Consider the following 22,947-nt stretch of genomic DNA (forward strand, 5'->3'; position numbering starts at 1 on the left):
AGGAGAAGGGGATGACAGAGGATGAGATGGCTGGATGGCATCACTTACTGGATGGACGTGAGTCTCGGTGAACTCCAGGAGTTGGTGATGGACAGGGAGGCCATGGCGTGCTGCAGTTCATGGGGTCGCAAAGGGTCCAACACGACTGAGCGACTGATCTGATCTGATCTGATGCTTAAACCTTTATAATTCTTTGATAGTTAGTTCCTTTATTTGGCAAGTGTGTCCTCAATCGGTCATTTAAGTAATTTCTTACACTTTAAGACCCAATTCTAGTATTTCTTTCTCTTAAAGCCTTTCCTGTTGCATTAAAACTCCTTTCCTGTCATTCAGTGCACAGTGTTTCTGTACTTAGGACTAACCAGGCTGCGTTATAATTTTTGGTATAACTTTTTTTCACTCTTCTAGTAGACTGTGAGTTCCTTGAAAACAAAATCTTGTACTACTTATCCTGATATCACTAAAACCTGGCCTAGTGCTGAGGGCAGAGTAAAGAGTGTGTATGTGAGAGAGAAAAAGAGGGACACACACACACACACACACACACACACAGAAAACATAATGGAATGAATATGTTATTTGCTTACTTATAGGCAGGCTTCCAAAGTTAGTCCTTTAGTTGGTATTCATTTGTGATAAACAGGTATAACAGATTATATCATTGATAAAGCAAAGCATCAAAATGTAAAACACAAAATGATTATATTGTGAGCTTCTTGAAAATTAGCAAATAGAAATATCCATTTATATTAATTTTAGAGAAAAATTTGTGTCTAAAAACTAGGCAGCAAACAATTTATCTTTTATAAGAAACTATTTAGGCTTTTATAAGAAAACAAAAAAGCACAAACCATAAATTCCCTTTGAGTAGTAACCAGGACCACAGAGTGAAGATCGTGTGGGACAGACTCCAGAGCGGTGAACAAAAATCTGAATTATGGACTCCACAGGGGCACATACTACCGGATATTGCCAGTCCTCAAGAAGAGGACAGTGATAGTGGAAAGAAGCTGGCTCTTCAGAGAAAGGAATCTTTAAGAAGAAAGGGCATCCGCTGCCTTTCTTAATTGAAGGCTGGATTGACATGGGCAGGCTTCTGAGGGAAATGTTTGACAATGTCAAATGTGTGTGAAGCCTGATACTGGAGACTCAGCTACTCATGAGTCAGAGTTAAACGGAGGAAAGTTTTTAATTGCACTGGAATGCCTTCTGTCATTTGAAACGAGCTGGATTGCACCATTTCTAAATAATCAGTTGGTAAGCCAAACCTATGGAGTGACTTTCAACCTTTGGTTAAAGAAATGAGCACAGACCATTTAGAGAAAGTAAGGAGGACAGAATGCGATTTTTCCATGACACAAATAGAACACAAACAATTTAAAATAAAGTGAACAGCAGAGCTGAGATGAAGTAAGATTAATGAACTAATAGTTCAATTGAGGCTTTTCCTGTGATTCTGAAGACTAAGTTTATCAAGTGAGCCTCATTTCTAGGTTATGTGTTGGGATCACAGGTCAGATGAAAGCAAATGCAATCAAATGTTCCCCAAGTTCACTTTCAGTGTTCCTCTTTTCTTCTGTATTTCTTCATTCTAAAGTTTAATAAGCCAATCCTTTATGTACCTAGTTTGTTTTTGCCATATTTATTCACCTGTGAAGCTAAAAGTAAAGGATTTCTCTTGTATATTTGCCCCCTAAGCTACTTCAACCACGGCAGAGCTTGCAGTTTGTTAGCTAATATATAAAGCTGTCTTATATTATGACATTCTGTCCCCCACCTTCACTCCTTTTTTTCCCCAAGCAATCTAGTTGGTTATTTATTTTTGCCTTCTATTAAAATTAATCTGAAAACTTATAAAAGTAACATCTATCATTATTTTAAGATTAAGTAATGAGCACTTTCTATCCTAATTAAATACACATAAATTTACTCCCACTATGTATAAACATATAATATTATATAAATTTTAATTATTTTTCTTCTGTTTAACACCAATTTAAGTATGGGGTTTTCAAGTGTAAGCTGTTCATATCTGTAAATTAATAAACAGAAGATCTTAAGAAGTGACTCTAACTTTACTTTTTCTCAAATATCCCTAGTCCTTAAGAAATAGGTGACTGATGATAACTAGCTACTTACTTCCATTTATATCTCTATTCACTACTGAACAAGGCAATGTAGTATGATCTTTAAATAATTAATTTTTAAAAATGAAATTGTTTTTTGATTTTTTTTTTGGCGGAAACCAAAAGTCATAAAAAAAATCTCTCTTTGCCTTCTGACTCTTTTTTATATTCTAAAATTCAGCATAGATGAAAATATCTAGCTCAGAGTCAATTACAGAGTATGTCTTACCGATTGTTAGTTTATGATAACAGCTGACAGAGCAGCTAGATTTTTTTTAATGCTCTAAGAATGAATATTTTTGGCTGCTAACTTGAATATTGAGAATATCTAGTGAAAATCACAAGGGGTAATAATCAGTATAATCAGGTTGGAGATGCAGCTTGGACTAAATGAAGCATTTTCTAGGAGAAAAAACTTTTCATGGTTTGCCACTGACTTATTGAAGACCAGATCAGTTAATAATGCATATAGGAAGAAGTGTGCTTGTATGCAAAACCAAAATAAGCTTATTTGTGCTGATCCTACAGTAATGAAAAATGTGAAAGTACATCAGAAGCTATCACTGAAAGAAGCGAGAATCCTCACATTTAGGTCATGTTGAAAGATCCCAGTAAATTGGTGAGATCCCGTTAAAGCGAATACTTGTTAAAAATGAGAAAAAAAAATGAAGAAAAGCAAATGTATTGTTTGTAATATTTTGTTCTTTGAATGTCCTGAAGAATGAGATGTGTACCTTTAGAAGAATGTCAGTTGCTTTGTTTTGGAAAGCTTTTCTGAGTTCCATTTGAAACTCAAAGACATATTTTATGAATTGGGTTTCAAATAAGTGGAAAAAGTTCTAGTAACTTTTCAAAGTGAGAAATATACTGAGTTCTCATGTTAATATTCTAAGAAAATTCATCAACTCTTCCAATAAATGGGTTAAAAAACCTTATTACCCTGTAAGCATGTTTAGCTAGAGTATTTTTACTCTTCTTTTTGTTTCTAGTATGACATGAAATTAGTGACAGCAAATTTAAGAGTAACATCAATCACTGATCTTGCACTATAGTCTTGTTTGAACATTTTAATGTAAATTCTTAATGAGTTACATAAGGAATTACTATTTTATCAGTTAACTACAGTGAAAGACTACAAAAGTGATTGACAAATGGAAATTCAAAGCACGATGCTTTCTTCAAGTTAGAAGCAGCATTGTGATAATGGAGATGCCTTTGGGGGCAAAGTGAGGAGGGCTCTGCTTTTAGGCTACCTCCTCCCCACTGAAGAAGATAGACACTAACCCGGTGTTCTACAGAAGTGCTGGGAGGAGTTCGCATCTTCCCATCCATTTTTGTTGTTGTTGTTGTTGTTTACTAACTAAGTCTTGTCCGACTCTTTTGTGACCCCATGGACTGTAGCCTGCCAGGCTCCCCTGTCCATGGGATTTCCCAGGCAAGAATACTGGAGTGGGTTGCTGTTTCCTCCTCCAGGGTATCTTCCCAACCCAGGGATCAAACCCATGTCTCCTGCACCGTCAGGTGGTTTCTTTACCACTGAGCCACCAGCAGAGCCGTTCCATCCACTGGCAGACCTAATTTGTTGTGGCTCCCTGTACCTGCAAATGGTATTGTAAGCCATAAGTCCTGCCTCTTCAGAAAGATCAGACTTGAAGTCAAAAGCCTCAAGCCTAACCCTAGATGTAGAATTTTGTATAAATCATGAGTGTTACCTGGAATTATTTCCTCTTTTGTGAATTAAGATTGCTTACTCCCTAACTCATTTATTCAGCTGGTATATGAACACTTTCTTTTGTAGGAATTAAGGCAACAAATACAGAGCTGCCAACATGGAGGCAAAGGATACAGCTGTTGTAGCACTTCTGATATTAAAGAACATGTGTGACTTTGCTTTCTGATCTCTGAAGTACCATGCAAATTCAAGAGGTTCTGGCAACCAAAGGCAACAAGTTAAGGCTAAGAGTTTAAACCGCAAGCATTCGTTAGGTTGAATGTGAGAATAAAATAAAAGATAAGTGTAGCCAACCTCTGATTATTCACAGATTGGCTAGAGTGTATGATTATCAATGCCCTTTGATTCTCCTTCTCCTTCTAACTGCCAGCTATTGAATATTTCTCTGCTCATTAACACCTGTCTAGTAGTGGGAAGGTGAAATGCTAATCAGCCAATTTGGCTAATTGTTGGCTGCTATGATCCTTTATATTTTATTTTTTTTGAAGTTGAGGTAGAGAAAAGTTGAAATCTTTTATTAAAATATGAGCTGTGGACTTCTAAACTTTATACCACCTTTCCTTTCTTTTATTGCATAGATAAATTCAGGTATTTTGTTTTCATGAAAGTATTGAAAAGAATGAAAAATCTAGTAATTCATCAGTTCTCAAGTGTCAATACAACTTTTCATTACATATTTCTTATTGGCCTGTGTTTGGAAAATCTTAATCTCCTACAAGAAACCTTCAGGATTTAATGGTTGCAACTTCAAGTGTAGCGCTATATAAATAACTGCTTTTGCTAAGTGGATTTAGACCAATAAGGAAACAACTTGGAGAAAATGACAAGACTACCCTCCCCTTTGCTCCTGGTAGACATTACAGGACCCTCCCCACACCAAATAAGGGAATGAGGAATGTTCTGAGCATTAAGGGCACTAAGAATAAATCTGAGCTATTACGGATAAGATTACTTCCAACTCTTTATTTTATGTTTTCTGACATAGATCCCCAAATCCGTAATTATCTTAGGGAAACTGCGGGGGCTTAGGCAATACTTTTGGTTCCTTTGCCTTTTTTTTTTTTTTTGGCCTGTCTCTCTTTGGGACTAGTGAACTGGTGTGTGTGTGTGTGTTTGTGTGTGTGTGTGTTCATCTAGAGTGCCAAAAAAAAAAAAAAGTGCTGAAGAGTCCTAGGGAGATGAAGCTATTTTTATTCGAAGCTGATACTTCTGCCTGAGCCACAAGTGCTGCCTGGAAAGGGCTCAGGTTGTTTCCAGGGGGAGAACTCTGCAGAGAAGAGACAAAGTTCCACAGGACAACAAAAGAGCAGCAGGAACAGCCAGGAAAAGGAAGAGACCTCACGCTTTCACACAGAGCCCCCTATCAGAGTTCTCCAGTCCTAAAGTATTCTGCAAAGTGCCACTTGACCGGAATTCTTGCCTGCCTTTTTCTTTCTCCAACCACCATGACTGAGATCACGGCTGAAGGTATTGCTAGCATTTTCCAATAACATCAACTACAGGGTAAAAAAAGGTAGAAATTGACAGTCCCATTGATGGTCAATGTGCCCTCTTAGAATGTTGCTTTTAGAGTTATCTTGATCAGTGATTCTATATGGGATCAGAGAAGTGGGTTTGGGAGCTGAGAAGTCTCCCAAACTGGCAGGTCTCTATGTTGGGGAGTAAAAAGAGATTTCTGTGAAATTTTGCATGTGGAAACTGTTCTCTGTGATGCCAAAGTTCCCACTAGTTAACAGTTATCACCCACACCTCTATAAATAGCTATGGTCATATAATGTTAGGGCCAATATCTTACCTAGCAAAAATGACAAGGTTTGGGTGCAGGGCTAGAGACCACAATGAACTTAAAATGTTGCACTTAATGTTTAAACTTAGAAAATTGATTTTGACCATTTTTACTTTATGATATGTCAACTTGGAGATCTTAAATTTGTTTATCCTTTCTAACTCAAGTATATAAATATGCACACCACATATATAAGATTTATATACCTAAAAAATGTGTATATGTGGGTGGGTATTCAGAGAAAAGGTTTGGAATTACACAAAATCACTGTAGATCAGTATGATTTTAAAAATAAAATAATTAAGCTTTTGCTTCTGATTCTTTTCATATACTCATGTCTTTTACCTCTATGTGATAAATTCTATATGAAAGTCAATATTTTCTGTTTTAATGCTTATTCTGAAAAGAACCTCTTTATTATTCAACCATGATAGCAATCATTTCACTCAAATAGAATGTATGCAAAATATATGTATACATGTATATATATAATATATATATATTATAAATATATAAAAGATTCTTTAAAACAGCCTAAAGCATTTTGAATACAGACACAATCCAGTTCTAGCTGGGGTAAAAATTCGGGAGGTGTGTCTAAAATTTGCTTCTGACAGCTGTAAGCAAAAATCAGACAGGTGGTGCTCTTCACAGCTTCCAAGTCTAATGCTGAGCTGGTTTGTTTTCCATCAGACAACTGAAAAAGAGAATGTGTGGTTTTAGATCTTTGGGCAGACATTAGTATGGGCACAGAGTGATTACAGAGTTTAAGACTTGCAGTCAGTATTTATAAGGAGAATTGTCTTACTTTCACCTTCCACTAACAAATTTAGTCTAGCACCCCAAATTAATAGAAGTAATTACTGAGAGATTTCTATGTATCAGGCGTTTTGCTCCGGACTTTATGTACTTATTTGTACCTCACACAACTCAATTAAGTTGGCATTATTATCTCCATTTTTCAGACAGAGAAACTGTAACTCAAATGTTTGGAGACTTGCTGAAAACCATAGCATTGCCAAGATTAGAAGTCAGCTCCCTTAAATCTAGTTCATGTTTTTTCATTTCTCTACGAAGTATCAAATTTACTCTTTACCAATTTTAGTTCAGAATTTGCTAGCTCAATATAAATAGCATTTTTTCGTATTCCTTAGATATTCTGCATCATGTGACCTTTAGATTGTCTTCAAGACATCCATCTATAGAAATGTCTCATTTAGCCTTGCACAAGTTGTTAAATACCTGTGAATATGTTTCCCTTGCTCTGTATGGGTTGTGAACGGGCCAACTGATTCAGGGGCACTCGGCCGAAACATTTTTTGCTGGCCTGTGAATTATGCTCTGTAGGCCTTTTGCTCTTGATTAATAAACATTTTTATAGGAAAATTCCTGATTATAAAATAGAACTTATGTTTCTGTCTTCTCCCCGTGGAGAATTTAAGGGGTTCTTAGAAGACCTCTTGTCACCTGTAAAAAATCATTGGATTAATAATGAATTAAAAATATAAAAATACCATCTAGGTCCTAGATGATGGACATTTCCTGTACTCCGGCTTTAACTGTTCATAGGATCTTTGTCATTTCAACTTCAGGGATTAGTTATGTACTTTTTTCCTTTTCTGGAATGCCTTATTAACCATATTTCTCAACTGATAATTAGACTGACAACTCAGATGAGCTTACCTTTTAAGGTGAGTGGCACAGTCATTCTCTGTGGCCATCCAAAGCGTCTTGCCTGCTGCTGTACTACACTCCTTTTATTTTGTCTTCATGATTCTCACTTTTTGTGCCCCAGCTACAGTAGCCTTCCTTCAGTCTTTTATAAAAGGTGTACTTTTGTGCCAGAGCCTTGGTACAGGTTGTTCCATCAACCTGAAATAGTCTTTCCTCTCATCTGTTATAGTTCTTTTGCCGCCACTTTGGACACATTATTGAAATGTAAGCACTTCATTAGTAGTCTTGGACATCTACTGATTATTTTTGCCATCCACTGATCACAAAGTAAATGAACACCTTGCAGCACTTAAGACGGAGCTGGATTAGCTCCTTAGAAAGCTTAAGGCCACTGTCCTCGCCTCAGTTTTTGTAAAACTGAAGGTCATGGATATTATACGACTCTCTTGTGGTCACTGGTAATTGGGGGAGGTCTGAGAATAGTGTTCATGTTTTTTGTGGTACTTACTCAGCTATAATGCATGACTTATCTGTGCACCTTACTGAGTTCCTCACATAGATCATCACTGCATGTCCTAAACTGGATTATTTCAACTGACAGAAGAAAGGAAGTAATTTTAGATATGGAATTGTATTTCAGGTACAGAGCAATAGAGTAGAACTAAAATTAGAACAAATTTGAACCTCAAAGGATGTTAGGGAAACAATATATTTGATTCTAGCTATTATAAATTAATAAAAATAATGATAATAACAACTCACTTATCCAAAAGATGTTATTTGTCAGATATTAAGCTTGTAATAATGAGCATTTAAACCTCAGGACAGCAAAATGAGATAGATACTTTTATCATTGCTATTTATAGCATGGGAAGCTAAGATTTAGAGAGGTTAGAAATTTGCCTAAATTCACACAGCTATATACAGTGTAGCTAGGACTCACACCCAGACCTCTGACTCCAGAGTCATGTTGAATACTTCCTTTTGTTATGTGAGACTAATACTTAGCCTGATGTTAATTTAGAGGTTAAGAGGAACCTGTACTAGACCCTTGTTCTGGTTTGAGCCCCACTACTTTGGTTAGGTATAGCTCCAGACTCCAAACAGCACTAAGATTTAGAATTATAAATAGCCTTGTACCTTCTTTCCAGAGGCCCAGTTATTCCTAGACAAGTGCCAAAGTTAGCTCTGCCTTCTGAGGTTCATAAGAACTTTCAACTAGTAATTTCAGCATCTACATGACAGTATGTATCACTCAAAAGGTAAAAAGAATTTTTGAGTAGTTTTGATAACAAAGTAAAATTTAGTTAATTCTTAATGACTGTGTTGAAATGATGAAGACTTTTAAAAAAGTAAAGTATGTAATGTTTTCAATTTTCCAGTTAGCTAATAAATGTCAAATTATGTTTTATGATAATATTCATATAATTGAATCTCTGGGTCCAAGTACCCTAAAAATGTAGGAAAATATAAATTTTGTGCAATAAATTCAACTTGGTAGACATCCTATATACAATTAAATTAGCATTTGCTAGAAGAGTTAGTTACAGGAAATTCTCTTTTTTTCAAGTTTTTGTCAGACTCTCAACTTCTGAACTTCATACAACTTCAGGGTTCAGAAGGGTTTTTGTACTATGTATGGAATTCTTCCCTTACTATTAGTTGAACCACATTTTACTGCTCTGTAACAAACATTTGAGAGGATTTGATGATCCAAATTTAAAGCAAAAATGGCCATTTATTTTATGTGCTGCACTGATTTAACACAAGAGTACCCATTGATGAGCTCAAAAAAAAAAAAAAAAAAAAAAATTCACAGCCAGAATGTTTAACAACTACGCACACAAGTTATATTATCCAGAGTAACAGATGGTGGAATTAAGAGGAGAAGATGCAACCTACATCATGTCTATGTTTATCTCGCCAAACCCAGGAGTGGAGATGACTCCTGGGTGGGAAAGGAGACCTAAGGGGAGATGACTTGGGTGTGGGAAAGGAGGAAGAGGAAGCACTAGGTTCAAAGCTTAATCTGTTCTGGGTTATGTTCTCCTGATGAAGAAAAGCAATGCGCCACCTACAGAATATCATTTTTAGCTCCAGGAACACATTTTAAAATTGTCATTGACAAGGCAGTACACGCAGAAGAGGAGGACCGTGATGGTAAGAGGTACAGTGAAATGAAAAGAACTGTTCTTAGATCCTCTAATTGAAGGTTAGATTTTCTTCATTTTGTAGCACTAGAGGGCACTGCAAAGACCCATGGATAAAAAAGTCTGGAAGCCACAAAAAGGGAAATTGTTGGTGAAATATAAGGCAAAACATAACCAACCATTAAAACGATATCTAGAACTGACTCTTCCTACTAAAAACAGGGGGGAAAAAAGCAAAAGAAAAATAGAAAAGAAAACCAATGAAAGAAAAATAATACAACCTTGAATTTTCAAGAAATAAAAGAATAAGGAATATGTTACAAACAGCATCATATTATGCAGTCAGCACAACCCAGGCTGTGGTAACCTCTACACCACAAATAACCTTCAAGTAAGTTACTAGGACCATAAAGAGATACCAAGGAAGCCTATAGATTGAAAAAAATGTAAAAACAGAGCATCACATCACAAAGTGTAGATCACGATTATTAGATCATGATTCAAACAAACTTTAAAAAATCTATGAAATAATTGGAAATTTGATAGATGCTGCATTTTAGATGATACTAATAAATCATCACATTTATGGTGGGATTAATAATATTGTGGTTATGTTTTCAAACTACATATTATTTGGAGATTGTTGTTATTCAGTCTCCAAGTCATGTTTGACTCCCTACAAGATACACATTCTCAAATATGGATGAGATGACATAATATTTCAAATTTGTTTCTACATAATATGCCAGAGAAGAAAATAGATGAGTTGTTAGTGTGGTAGGGATTGGCCATGAATTAATTACACTGGGACTGATGAAGGGTACATAGGGTTTCGTTATAATATTCTGTCTACTTTTATAAATATTCAAGCTTCTCTACAATAAAGAATTAGAAACAAAAGAACTGATGTTTTTAGTAAATAAATTTAAGAAAACAAATGTTTTTAGTAAATATAAGGTTAGTGACTCTCTTGGCCACCAAATTTATTCATAAGTGCAAATCACTCTCTAATTGAACAACCTGTAGGTATTGAAATGGAAACCAAAACTGCTCATATTAGAGAGAAGTGTCCAGAGATCTCCTTTATATTTATAACAACATACCAGGAAATAATGATTTTCAGAAATGTTTGTTATAATATGGAAATCTTTTGCTTAGTTTCTTTTTTTTTTCTTTTTTTAATTAATTTTATTTAATTTTTAAACCTTACATAATTGTATTAGTTTTGCCAAATATCAAAATGAATCCACCACAGGTATACATGTGTTCCCCATCCTGGGGAAGTTTCCCCATCCTGCTTAGTTTCATAACATTTCTTGGTATTATTAGTGACATTAATGAGAGACTTTAGTTAGCCACAGATCATTTTTGAGATGGTCCACGTGAAAACCTGAGAAGAGATTAAAAGCCAGGATCAATATGATGCAAGAAAAAATAGTCCTAAAAATACGATGGTCAGGAACATCATATTTATTGTCAGGGAATGTCAAAGTCTTGTGTGGCTATATCTTTTAAATATTACAGACATTCTGAAAGGCAGATATCACAAAGACCTCATCAGTCTGACTAAATATCTCTATCTACTGTTCAAATTGTATTTAGAAAAGAGAAGAAAAGCAGAGTGTGAAAAACAGTGGCCTATATATTAATAGTTCAGTAAAAAATCAGAGAGAAAAGCAGTACAGAGCTGAGGGAGGGCATCATTAAAACATTAAAGGCAGTGTGATAGAGTAGGAAGTGTGTGGAGTTTCAAGTCAGAAATGCTGTTTAAGCCCTAGGTCCACTACTTAACCTTAGGTGGTCTGGGAGGATGGGGAGGCGCCATACCTGGTTAGTTAACCTTGGTTAGTAGTGACTAATATGACCAGAGGAAATTTTCCAACTTTTTACAAGATTGTGCTCATTGGAGAATTATACTTTTTTCAGTTGTAGCTACAAGAATCTGTAAAATTGGTAGTGAAAGTACACATAGAACACATCTCTGTAGTGTCAGCCCTAGTTGGGTTTCATTAAGAAGCTTTTCTTTGTGGCTTGTGTTTTTATTTATGATACTGACTCTTCTCCCCTGCCCGCAAGCTCACAGTACTCATGGAAAAATATTCTCTTTGTCAGCTTAATTGCTTCTTAATTTTTCCTATTTACTTTTGCTCATCATTGTGACTATAATTTAAAAATCATGCTACTTTTACAATGCAAAAGTGAATTGAGGCTATTCTAGCTATTATTCTAAAAGCTTAGGAATCCTTAGAGAGTTAAAGTCTTCAATGCTGTTTATATTAATTTTTAATCAGTTAACAATATTTAATATGAAAGAAACTTAAAGCAGTGTGACTAAGCAATTTTAAAATCATCTACATTGACCTTTGGGTTGAATATATCAATATGAAAGAGAATACATAGATGGTTTAGATATTCCAGCCAAGCTTTTAGTTTTATAGTTATAGAGTTTAAAGTTTTATTATTTTCTTTTCTTCCTTCAGATTAAAAAAAAACCCTTTGGGGACATGCTTAATATATTTTTTAAAATGCGTATTATTTAAAGTAACACATTTAAAAAGAGCAAATTAGGGGGGAAAGCTTCGTCTGGTAACTATGCATTAACATTATACAATAATTCTAAGTTTATGGAGTTTGGGTTCTGTTGAACTTAAAGTTCTAAGAAGATCTGTCAAAGTTTTTTGCTCTCCCTATTTCCCATTTTCTCTTGATAATGTGAGTACCATGCATAATGTCTGATAGGACGTGCTTATTTGAATGTCACATAAACACGTATTGCCCCAAGTGAGGGTTATGCAGAGATAGATGAACTTCCTGGTCCAAAAAGATAGTATTTTCCATCTTCAAAGGAAGTTAAAAAGAATATCCTTGGCAAATGTGTAATGAATGAAGTCCTGCTTCTCTCTGTACAAGATATGCTCTCTAAACATCAAACATCTCCACATCTCCATGCCCCAAGTCAAGCTGTCAAAGGCGCAAGGAATTTACAATTTTGAGAGATCCTTTGGTATGTAAATGAACTGTTTCCTCATAAACCTCAGAGTCTGTCTCACAAAGTATTTAAATATTGCATTTAAATATATATCATTCAGATATTTTCTAACTTAGTTTCTATGGCAGAGGCTGGGGCACCTGGTTTTTCCTTAAACAAGTTAAAGATACAGTCTTGTAACCTAAAGGGGAAACTTTTTTTTTAGATGGCATGAGGCTAGAACTCACTATGGTAGATTCACTGTGGTAGACCAGTTTTATCCTTGCTACTCATTTATTATATCATTCTCCTTTCCGTGACACAGGTTCCTGAAATGTTGAGAAAAACTAAACAAGGAAAGAGCTCTTAATATTTAAAACTTTGTTCAAGGGCATTGGTGAGCTTGTGGATGGGAAAGAATCAGTTTCCACTTACTTATATAACTTTCAAAATACATTTTTAGCTAGGTTTCCCTGGAAATTTTATTTTTGCTTTTTAAAATAAAATCATCATGTGATTAAAAGAATTTTCTGTTTATGGGAGACATTTGATACAATGTCAAGACAAAAATGGCAAATATTATATGCTACTCTTAGACATTCAGTGCTAGAGTATTATTTTCTTCTGTGGGTATTCTTATTTAACTTAGTATAATTGCCTGGGGAAAAACAGTGCACTATAAAATCTATAAGTTACCATTAAGATGGTAAAACTTCAAGCTTGTGAATTTAAATCTGCAGAAGTATTAGGTGTTGCATTTAGAGAAAAACAAAATACATTCATTCAAAATGTAGTAAAAATTTACAATCTATGGTATTAATTACCAACCCACAAGTGTATTTATAAAGCAGCAGGTCAAGTCAAAAGGTCAGTTGTAGTTGATATTTTAGCACATATTATGCATCAGGCTGAATGCCAGACAATAGGGATGTGAAGAAGAATAACACAAGGTCCCTGGCTCTAATGCAGTAGATTTAAGAACAAGCAGGAAAGAGAAAAACTAGTTTGGACAGATTTTAAAACATATGACTTCAGTTGGGATTTATGAATGATGAGTGTTCAGTTTGGTTGAACCAAGTCATGCTGTTGTTCATGTATTTTATGATTAGTGAGCACAGATCAAAATTTGCTGAAAATAACTTCAGAATGAATGTTCTGTTCTTGATTGATCAGTTGCATTGCATGCACTGTTTTTGTGAAGGTGGCCACCTTGTGACTGGCCAAGGGGTAAGGGGATCAAGAGTGAGTTTGATCAATGTAGAGATGAAGAAAAAAGAATGGGTGGTAGGTGAGAATTAGTGGTCTGTTTGAAGAAACCCCAGGATAACCAAGGTACAGAGGTATCTGGCTTAGAAATTTGGTAAAAACCCTGTATTTTTGTTAAGATATCCTATTGCTGTATTATTGAAAAGGTTGGATGTCTCACGTGCCTGATTTATTTTAAACTGTTTTGATCCCTGGTTTTTCCCTCCTATTTAAGTGTTCTTACACCATATCTCCACTGCTGCTTTTGATCCTAAAGTACTCTACTTTGAGTATTTATGGAGCACTATTTCTAATTCATGAAAAAATAATGAGATAATACTAACTGTCAAACAGGTACTCACTGAATAAGTTTCTTCAGATTAATAGTGAAAAATAAGCTATAAAAATTAATTATATGGCCAGTGTTGTGCTAAGTACTGTGAGAACTAGTGTTGTATGCCAGTGGTCTTCTCAAGGAGTCCTATGAAGGCAATGAATTAAACAGTGAAGCAAAGCAAGAAGTTTTAAAGGTGCTAGGGAAAGGCCTTTTTCAAGACAAAGATAAAGGGACATGATCCTTAGTCTAAGGTTTAGTATATGTAAACAGGAATCTTTAATCTAGCTATGATTAGATTAAAGCAATAAGTTAACAGAACCCTCTGGAGACTTTGTTCATAGTAATTGGAAGAGTTATATTACAAAAAAATAGTTTTTAAAGTTGCCAGTTATCTCTTGAATTAAGTAGATAGATTTAATTATTGAATTTCTGTTCAGACTCTCTAGATTTGAAATGTCTTGTAGGTCTTGCTTAGAATGACTCTAGAAGGGGTCCCTATCTTTGAGTGACACAGGCTGGCAGTACCCAGGTGTTTTGGGACAGAACATTTTATCTTTGTTCCATCACTCAGTAATTCACTTGTGGATGCAGAGGGGCAAAACTTCTGACATCCCAAAGATATTCATTTACATAGTAAGTACTTACTTGTTTATATTTTGAGTATTTGGTTTTTCCAATAACTTTATTCAGCTTGAGGATGAAATGTGAAATATATATTAATCTAGCATTCAAAGAAAGATGAGATAGTTGTATAGATAACCATATGGTACAAGTTTAGAAATTCTAAGGTAGCTAAAGTAAAAGTACAGATAAAATTATAAATTAAAAAAAAAATTGTGAGATAGATTTTTTGGTTTCTTGTCACTCAAATTTAAGACAAAGTTTACATATATGAAAGAACTGGAAAATAAATTAATATATAACAAATAAACAAATTAGGGTTATGAGAGATGATTATCAGGGAAAACTGAGAAGCAGGAGAATAGATGGACTGGGTTGACCAGGGACTGTTCAAAAGGAGTAGAATTTAACTTAAAACTTGAAATATCTTTCTAATAAAAGGATAACAACATAAAAGAAAAGCAAATAACTAAGTTTTTCACCAATATCCCTTGATGCTAAAAGTTTCAAGTTAATTTATTTAACAAACAATTATTCAAAATATTTTAAGTTAATATCTTGTCTTCATGTTCTAAGTTGGGGAATCAAAGCTGGAGAAGATGTACTCTACTGACATTTGGGGCAGAAAAGTCTTTCCCAGACATTGCAGGACAATTAGCATATTTGTCTGTACTATGATTTTGACTGCACATACAATCCCAAACATTTTCCAAAGCGGTGCTAAACCACAACCCAGTTAACAACCAAGAATCTAAGACAGAAGTGAGCAAAGATCCAAATAATTGTGAAGGAGCTAGCATCAAAGTACTCAATTATGAGAAATCCCTGGCTTAATTATCTTCCAGTTTTATACAGAGGATTCTTTAGGTCAATATAGAAGATTTGGATTGGTAGGAAGGTTTTGTTAATAGTCTTTAGTCAGTTACCAACTAAGAGCTATTATATTAAAGATAGCCATCTGGTTCAATGATTAGAAAGTTATTTAGAAACGACCCTGATGCTGGGAAAGATTGAAGGCAGGAGGAGAAGGGGACAACAGAGGTTGAGATGGTTGGATGAAAATCAGTGGCTCAATGGACATGAGTTTGAGCAAGCTCTGGGAGTTGATGATGGACAGGGAAGCCTGGCGTGCTGCAGTCCGTGGGGTTGCAAAGAATCATACACAACTGAGCAACTGAACTGGACTGAACTGGGATAGAATGAAATTCTTACTGAAAAAAATCTATGTCTGGTTGTCTTGATTTGCTATTTTTAATTCTATAGTAGAAAGAGAAAAAGCACGATAATTTTTAGAAAGTGTTAATTCCTTAAAACATGATAATTTTAAGGGTCAACGAGATTCACAAGCTAAATGAAATAACACAATTCCCCCTTGAGAAAAATCAGTGAAAGGTGATGGCTTGTTTTCTGTGTCCTTGAGCTAATGAACTGAGAAGTGACAGCATAATTTGAGGAAAGGCACAGGTGGAAGCAGCCCTGATGGGTAAACTGAAAGTCAGTACTTTGCAAAATTGCCTCATATAGTTTTACAAGTTAAATTATAAACTTGAGGATGGATTAAATTTCTTTACCTGAGAGTCACCCTACATCATGGCATATTAAATTTGGTGTCGACTTAGGGACTTCCAGTGTTGTTTTTTTTTTTTTTTAAATCATTTGCTACACTACCAAAAGGTCAAGTGTGTTTTCTAATCATGTAGAGACTCACTTAAAATTATGTTGTTATATAAGACTTATCTAGAAGCCAAAATGCACAAGAACAGTGTCTACAGGTGACCTAATAATTAGATAGCTGTGGAAATTTGTGAATGATACTGTCCAATTGATTTTCAAAAGACCAGCCATCTCATCATTTCAGTGTTACAAGAAATAACATGAGACATTTCAGATTTTAAAAAGTTTTAAATTTTTTCTTTAAAATACTTTTTAAAAATATAAACACAGAAAGCTGCATACATCATGTATATATTTGCATAACATTTACTAAACATTAGTGGAGTTGATCCACAAAACATACGTCCAAATCAGAAAACAACACTTCCATGACCTCTGAAACATATTCCCATCTGCCCAAGAATAGACTGATTCTCACTGACTTTACTTCCCAATCAAGACTTCTATTCTCCATCTCTTCCCCCATAAGGAACAACTATTCTGACTCGTTAACGGTTCTTGCTACATCTTTCAACATCATATAGTTTAATTCTGCCATGTTTGTTCTTTGCATAAATGAAACCACACAGCATATATTATCCTATTTCCTGCTGCGTTAATTCAGCACTGTTTTTATTACTCTTCTGTTTTGTTGTATGTGGCTCTGCGTGTGTGTATGCTAAGTCACTTCAGTCGTGTTCTAATCTTTGCAACCCTATGGACTGTAGCCCAACAGGCTCCTCTGTCCGTGGGGATTCTTCAGGCAAGAATATTGGAGTGGGTTGCCGTGCCCTCCTCTTGGGGAATCTTCCTGACCCAGAGATCAAACCCATATCTCTTGACGTTCCCTGCATTGGCAGGCGGGTTCTTTACCACTATTGCTACCTGGGAAGCCTGTATGTAGCTGTATTTTATGTCTTGCTGCCCAGTATTTCACTGTATGAATGTTATAATTTGCTTATCCTGTGGACTTTTTAAAAACTGAGGGCCATTATGTGCAATATTGCTGCAATCATTTATCTTTTTTTAGTTTTATTATTCTATGGTTTTACTCTCAATGCATATCATTCCATGGCATTATACTGTGTGATAAAAAGGTGTATTAGGCATGAAGGAGACAACTTGTTCACTCAAATTGAATACTGTGTAGATTATCATTTAGCTTATTAAATTCAATTATTAGCTACTTGAAAAAACATGGAGAAAGATGACCTCAATGGACATCTACTAGAAGTGTGCCAGCTTGTTTTTCAGAAGAAATAAACCTAGCCTAAGATGGGTATATGGAGGACCATGGAGAGAATAAGTAGATAAGGACTTCTCAGATATAAAGAAGTAATCTCCCAAAGATGTGGTATACATATATAGTGGAATACTATTCAGCCATGAAAAATAATGAAATAATGCCATTTGCAGCAACATGGATCCCACTACAAATGATGATACTCAGTAAAGTAAATCAGAAAGAGAAAGATAAATATCATACGCTATCACTTATATGTAGAATTAAAAAGATGGCACAAATGAATCTATGAAATAGAAACAGAATCATGTACATAGAGAGTAGACTGGTGGTTGCCAAGGCGGGCAGAGCTGGGAGAGAGCTGAGAATTGGGAGTCTGGGATTAGCAGATGCAAACTGGAATGTGTAGAATGGATAAACAGCAAGATCCTACTGTTTAGCATAGGAAACCATATTTAATATGCTGTGGTAAGTCATAAAGGAAAAGAATATGAAAAAGAATATTTGTATAACTGAGTCACTTTGTTGCATAGTAGTAATTAACACAACATTGTAATTCAGCTATTCTTCAATAAAATTTAAAAAAAGGAAAATCCCCAATGTATCTGACTATATAAGCAACAACTCAAGAACTAACATTTAGACCTGACACAAAAATAGATTATTTAGTAAATATTTATTAAATATCATGCCTCCTTTTTGCCAATCACTGTGCTTGGAGCTAGGCTAGTAAAAGCAAAAAAGAGTTCCTATTTTCTTTTATGCTGATGTAGAAAACATCTGTCTGATGACCACTCACCCTCGCCAAGTTCTACATGTTGATCTCTCTGGCACTGCTGAGTATGACCAAATTCTTGGTGATCAGGCTCCTTTTTCTAGGATACCTACCTAGTACATTTCTATTCAATGAACACAAGCTTTAATCAGTTTTCAATGACATTTATTCAGATATTGCTATTGTTCACATTCAGGTGTACCTTAAGTTTCTAGTCTGCTCTCCCTGCTTTTAGATCAGGACCTCCTGTCTTTAACAGAAATCCGCTTCAGAAATTTAATTTTATCCACTTCATGTTCATTTTGTCAACTGAAACCCTAAAAAAATGATCCTATTCCATGGAAGTAAATTTCATTGATGTAGAAAGTCAAACTCTGCCTCAGTGAGTGAGAAAAGAAGAATTAAGAGACACCCTCATTTTATGCCCTCATAACTAATATTTTGTTGTTGTTCAGCCACTCAATCATGTCCAACTCTTTATGACCCCAGGGACTGCAGCATGCCAGGCTTTTCTGTCCTTCACTATCTTCCGAAGTTTGCTCAAACTAATGTCCATTGAATCGGTGATGCCATCCAACCATCTCATCCTCTGTCATTCCCTTCTCCTTCTTCCCTCAGTCTTTCCCAGCATCAGGATCTTTTTCAATGAGCCAGCTCTTCACATCAGATGGCCAAAGTATTGGAGTTTCAGTATCAGTCCTTCCAATGAACACCCAGGACTGATCTTCTTTAGGATGGACTGGTTGGATCTCCTTGCAGTCCAAGGGACTTTCAAGAGTCTTCTCCAACACCACAGTTCAAAAGCATCAATTCTTCAGAGCTCAGCCTTCTTTATGGTCCAGCTTTCACAACTGTACATGACTACTGGAAAACTAACATTTTACTACCTCTAAAAATGAATGTGAAAATTTTCTATTTGTGAAAAATTATGAGTCATGAGTATGATGGACAATTTTTTTTTGGTTTTTCAACTCAGTTTTTAATTTCAGTTTATTTTTAATCAAAATGTAAGAATGCATATAAGCTTTGTGGATATAACTGGAAAAATTCCAAATAAGTTGCAGTATCTTAAATCAGTATCTTTCAAAGTGTGGTCACCAGACCAGCAGCCAGAGGCATCACCATCATCAAAGTACTCATTAGAAAGATCTACCTTTCTAATTAAGTTAGTAATAGGTATATACCCCATATTTTCTGAATCATAAACTTTGAGATTAGAGAATTGCGATCTATGTTCTAATAATCCTTTCCAATGATTCTGACACATTCTAAAGCTTGAGAACTCCCTTCCTAGTTAATTAAATACAGACTTTTAAGCCAAGTTCCTCTCTATTTCCAGTTATGTTAAAAATAAATATATAAATCATAAATCATGCATATAGTGTAGAGGCTTAAAATTAATACTCTATAGCTGAAGATTCTTATGATAAATTTGTGTTTATGTGCAATGTGTGTGAGCTGAGTTGTGTCCACTCTTTGAGACTCCATGGACTGTAGCCTTCCAGGCTCCTCTGTCCATGGAATTTTCCAGGCAAGAATACTGAATCCAGTATTCCTGGATCTTCCTGACCCAGGGGTCAAACCCACATCTCTTTTCGTTTCCCACATTGACGGGCGGATTCTTTACCCTTGTGTCACTTGGGAAGCCCTATCTGTGCAGTGTGTGTGGTCACTCAGTCATGTCTGACTCTTTGTGACCCTATGGACTGTAGCCCATCAGGCTTCTTTGTCTGTTTGTATTTTCCAGCAAGAATACTGGAGCGGGTTGCCATCTCCTCCTCCAAGGGATCTTCCTGACCCCGGGATGGAACCAGCATCTCCTGCTCCTCCTGCATTGCAGGCAGATTCTTCACCTCTGAGCCACTGGGGAAGCCTTATGTGCAATAATAAGAATCTTCTTATTGATTATGAAATCTAAAGAATAGAGATGGGGGGAAAAAATCAAAGAAAGTTAGAGCTATTTGTCTGGAAAACAGTGAAGGTGTATGGAGCCCAATAGTCCAATATATGCCTACTGAAATTTACTTTTTGTCAATCAGCTTTTCCTCTGACCATACAGAATTTTGCTTGTTTTTTCCCCTATATGCTCAGTCTCTAACCTTTGCGTTCTTCATTTCTTTATTCCATCTTTTCCCCTTTATCCCCATTTTTCTTGTTTTAATTTATGCTCCCATCATTTCATACTTGGAACCCTATATTTGATTCATTTTATTTTTCACAAGTGGCAGGAGCAGTTTGTGTGGTATACCACCACATATACGTTTTTTTAATAATGAAATCTTGATATCTTGATTCTTCTTCCACGGAAAAGTTAGGTCTACTTTCCCTCCTCTTGAACCTAAACAAACCTGTGTGACAGCCTCAGCAAGTAAGATATAAGGAAAGTGATGCTATATGATTTCCAAGGATAGATCCTAAAAGTGCCAGGCATGTCCATCTTGCTTTCTTGGGATATTTACTTTTGAAGTCATGCTATAAAAAAATTCAAGCACTCCAGGGCGAGGCACAAGGAACAAGAGAGGAACAAGGCCTTTGGCCAATAAACCCAGCTGAGCTTCCAGACAACAGCCAGCACTAATTTTTCCAGCCATGTAAGTGTGGTATCTTCAAAATGGATCCTCCAGTGTCAAGATGAGCCAACCTCATCTGAACACTTGTACAACAGAGGCATGCCATACCTACTGATTTTGCAGATTTTAGAGCAAAGTAAATAATTATAGTTGTTTTAGGCCACTTGGGATATTTTGTTATGCAGCAACAGATAACAGATATACTGTATAGTATTCTATGTAATCTGATCTCTAATGCATCTCTAATACATGACTACAAAATTAAATCCATACTATATTTATCTATGGAATAAGGATAACACATTCAGTGTAGAGTTGTTTTTTCCAGGTTCAACATGATATTCAGCAATTGCACAATTGTTAACCTCAGGTTTATTATTCATTTATCCACATATTCATTCCTTTTTTTCAAAAATATTAAAGAAATGTTAACTATTATAACATGTTCTAGTCACTGGAGGTATGCTTATGGAAAAAAGGAAGAAGAAGAATGCAAAGGAACAGAAGAAATTCCTCCTCTTAATATACTCTGAACAAATTCTCAATTATCACCCTATTTGGAGATTTTGCAAATGGGAGTGAACATTTTTTTTATTTTGGTTACAGAGCTTAAAGGATGTCCTGGTTGTGGGCCAGGGAATGTAAGCAAATTTCCATGTTTAAGATCCTCAACAATACTTTGCTCTACTGAGCAGGCCTAAACACTTTATATTGAGAAGTGCTCACAAAATGTCTGTGGATACAGAGAGAATATTATTTATGGTATGCAAAATAAAACGGTCCTCAAAAACATCCACTCCCTAATCCCCAGAACCTGTGACCATGTTATTTTACCTGGCAAAAGAGAATTTGCAGGTGTGAGTAAATTATACCTAGAGATGAAGAGATTATTCTATATTAACTGGGTGGGTCTAATCTAATCATATGAGTCCTTAAAAGTGGAGAGTCTTCTCCTGGTTGTGGTCAGAGGAATATGTGATGTCAGGACTTGACCGGCCACCGTTGGCTTTCAAGATGGAGGAAGAGGCCATGAGCCAAGGGATGTGGTAGCATGCAGAAGTCAGAAGGTGTAAGGAGATGAATTCTTTCCCTTAGAGTCTCCAGAAAGGAGCATAGCCCTGAAAATGCCTAGCTTTTAGTCCCTGGAGATTCCCTGTGGACTTTTGTACCACAGAACCCTAAGATAATAAATTTGTATTGTTTTAAGCCACTGAGTTTGTGGTAATTTGTTATGGAAGCAGTCGAAACTTAATATGCCAATGTTTGTCTGATATCTGCAACTCTTTCTTTTGCACTAAGAGACAAATTTTTCAGAATCCTCGTAAAAATTTGGCGTAGAATAACTGCAAAATTTTTCCACCAAAATTTTTTTACAAAGTCACCTTTTTAAATAAATAGGTCTCCCATTTGTATAAGAAACCCGAGACTGAAAAGGAGTCATCCTCTCAAGGTGACAGAGTTCATTATTGGGGCAATTAACATAGATTAATGACTAGCTAGGTTGATCTTTCTGTAGAAATGCATGCTGACTTTTCTTCCAATAAATGGAGTTTCCTAGTCAGTAATAACTTTCCTTCTAATAATCAGCAACTTTAGAGAGGCCCTTCATTTTGGCCCATGTTTTTCAGAAATGGATAATTGAAATCATAGGAAAGAGGGGCAATATTTATTTCTTCTTAAAAGCTCTACAGTTAGTCTGCTTCCGTTCAATTCTACGCTATTTCTAAAACACGAACTGTGACTTTTTCTATAATCAATAGCACTTGCATATACGTGTTTAGTTGCCTACGCAGAAAATGTAATACATATTTTCTACACTGCCTTGAAAATTATAAAGTAAACTTCTTTAAAATGTTTTCTTAGTTCTTAAATCAGGACACTTTGCCCTTCTTTGGAATGGGTATCCTTCACCTTTCCAGGTTTGCACACACCAGGAAGCTATGTACATTTTCCACTGGATAAAAGCCTATTAATAGAAAGCTGACGCTGCTGCAGTTAAAAAAAAAATTCAGGTCAGAGATTAATTTCATGGAACCCACAGTCATGTCAGCTAAACATGATCTGTTT

The 22,947-nt window shown here is 35.6% G+C and overlaps 1 protein-coding gene across 50 annotated transcripts in view; it reads left to right on the forward strand.

Moving 5' to 3' along the window:
- Positions 1-5,091: 5,091 nt before the first annotated feature.
- TRDN (triadin) overlaps positions 5,092-22,947 on the forward strand; it is a 415,031-nt gene continuing 397,175 nt past the window's right edge. For all 50 annotated transcript variants that reach the window (XM_059890081.1, XM_059890082.1, XM_059890083.1 and 47 more), the window contains exon 1: positions 5,092-5,325. In XM_059890081.1, the coding sequence (XP_059746064.1) occupies positions 5,304-5,325 (22 nt within the window). In that variant the 5' untranslated portion in view covers positions 5,092-5,303. The remainder of the gene's footprint in view (positions 5,326-22,947) is intronic.

Source organism: Bos taurus, chromosome 9 (assembly GCF_002263795.3).
Source record: "Bos taurus isolate L1 Dominette 01449 registration number 42190680 breed Hereford chromosome 9, ARS-UCD2.0, whole genome shotgun sequence".
NCBI lineage: Eukaryota > Metazoa > Chordata > Mammalia > Artiodactyla > Bovidae > Bos > Bos taurus.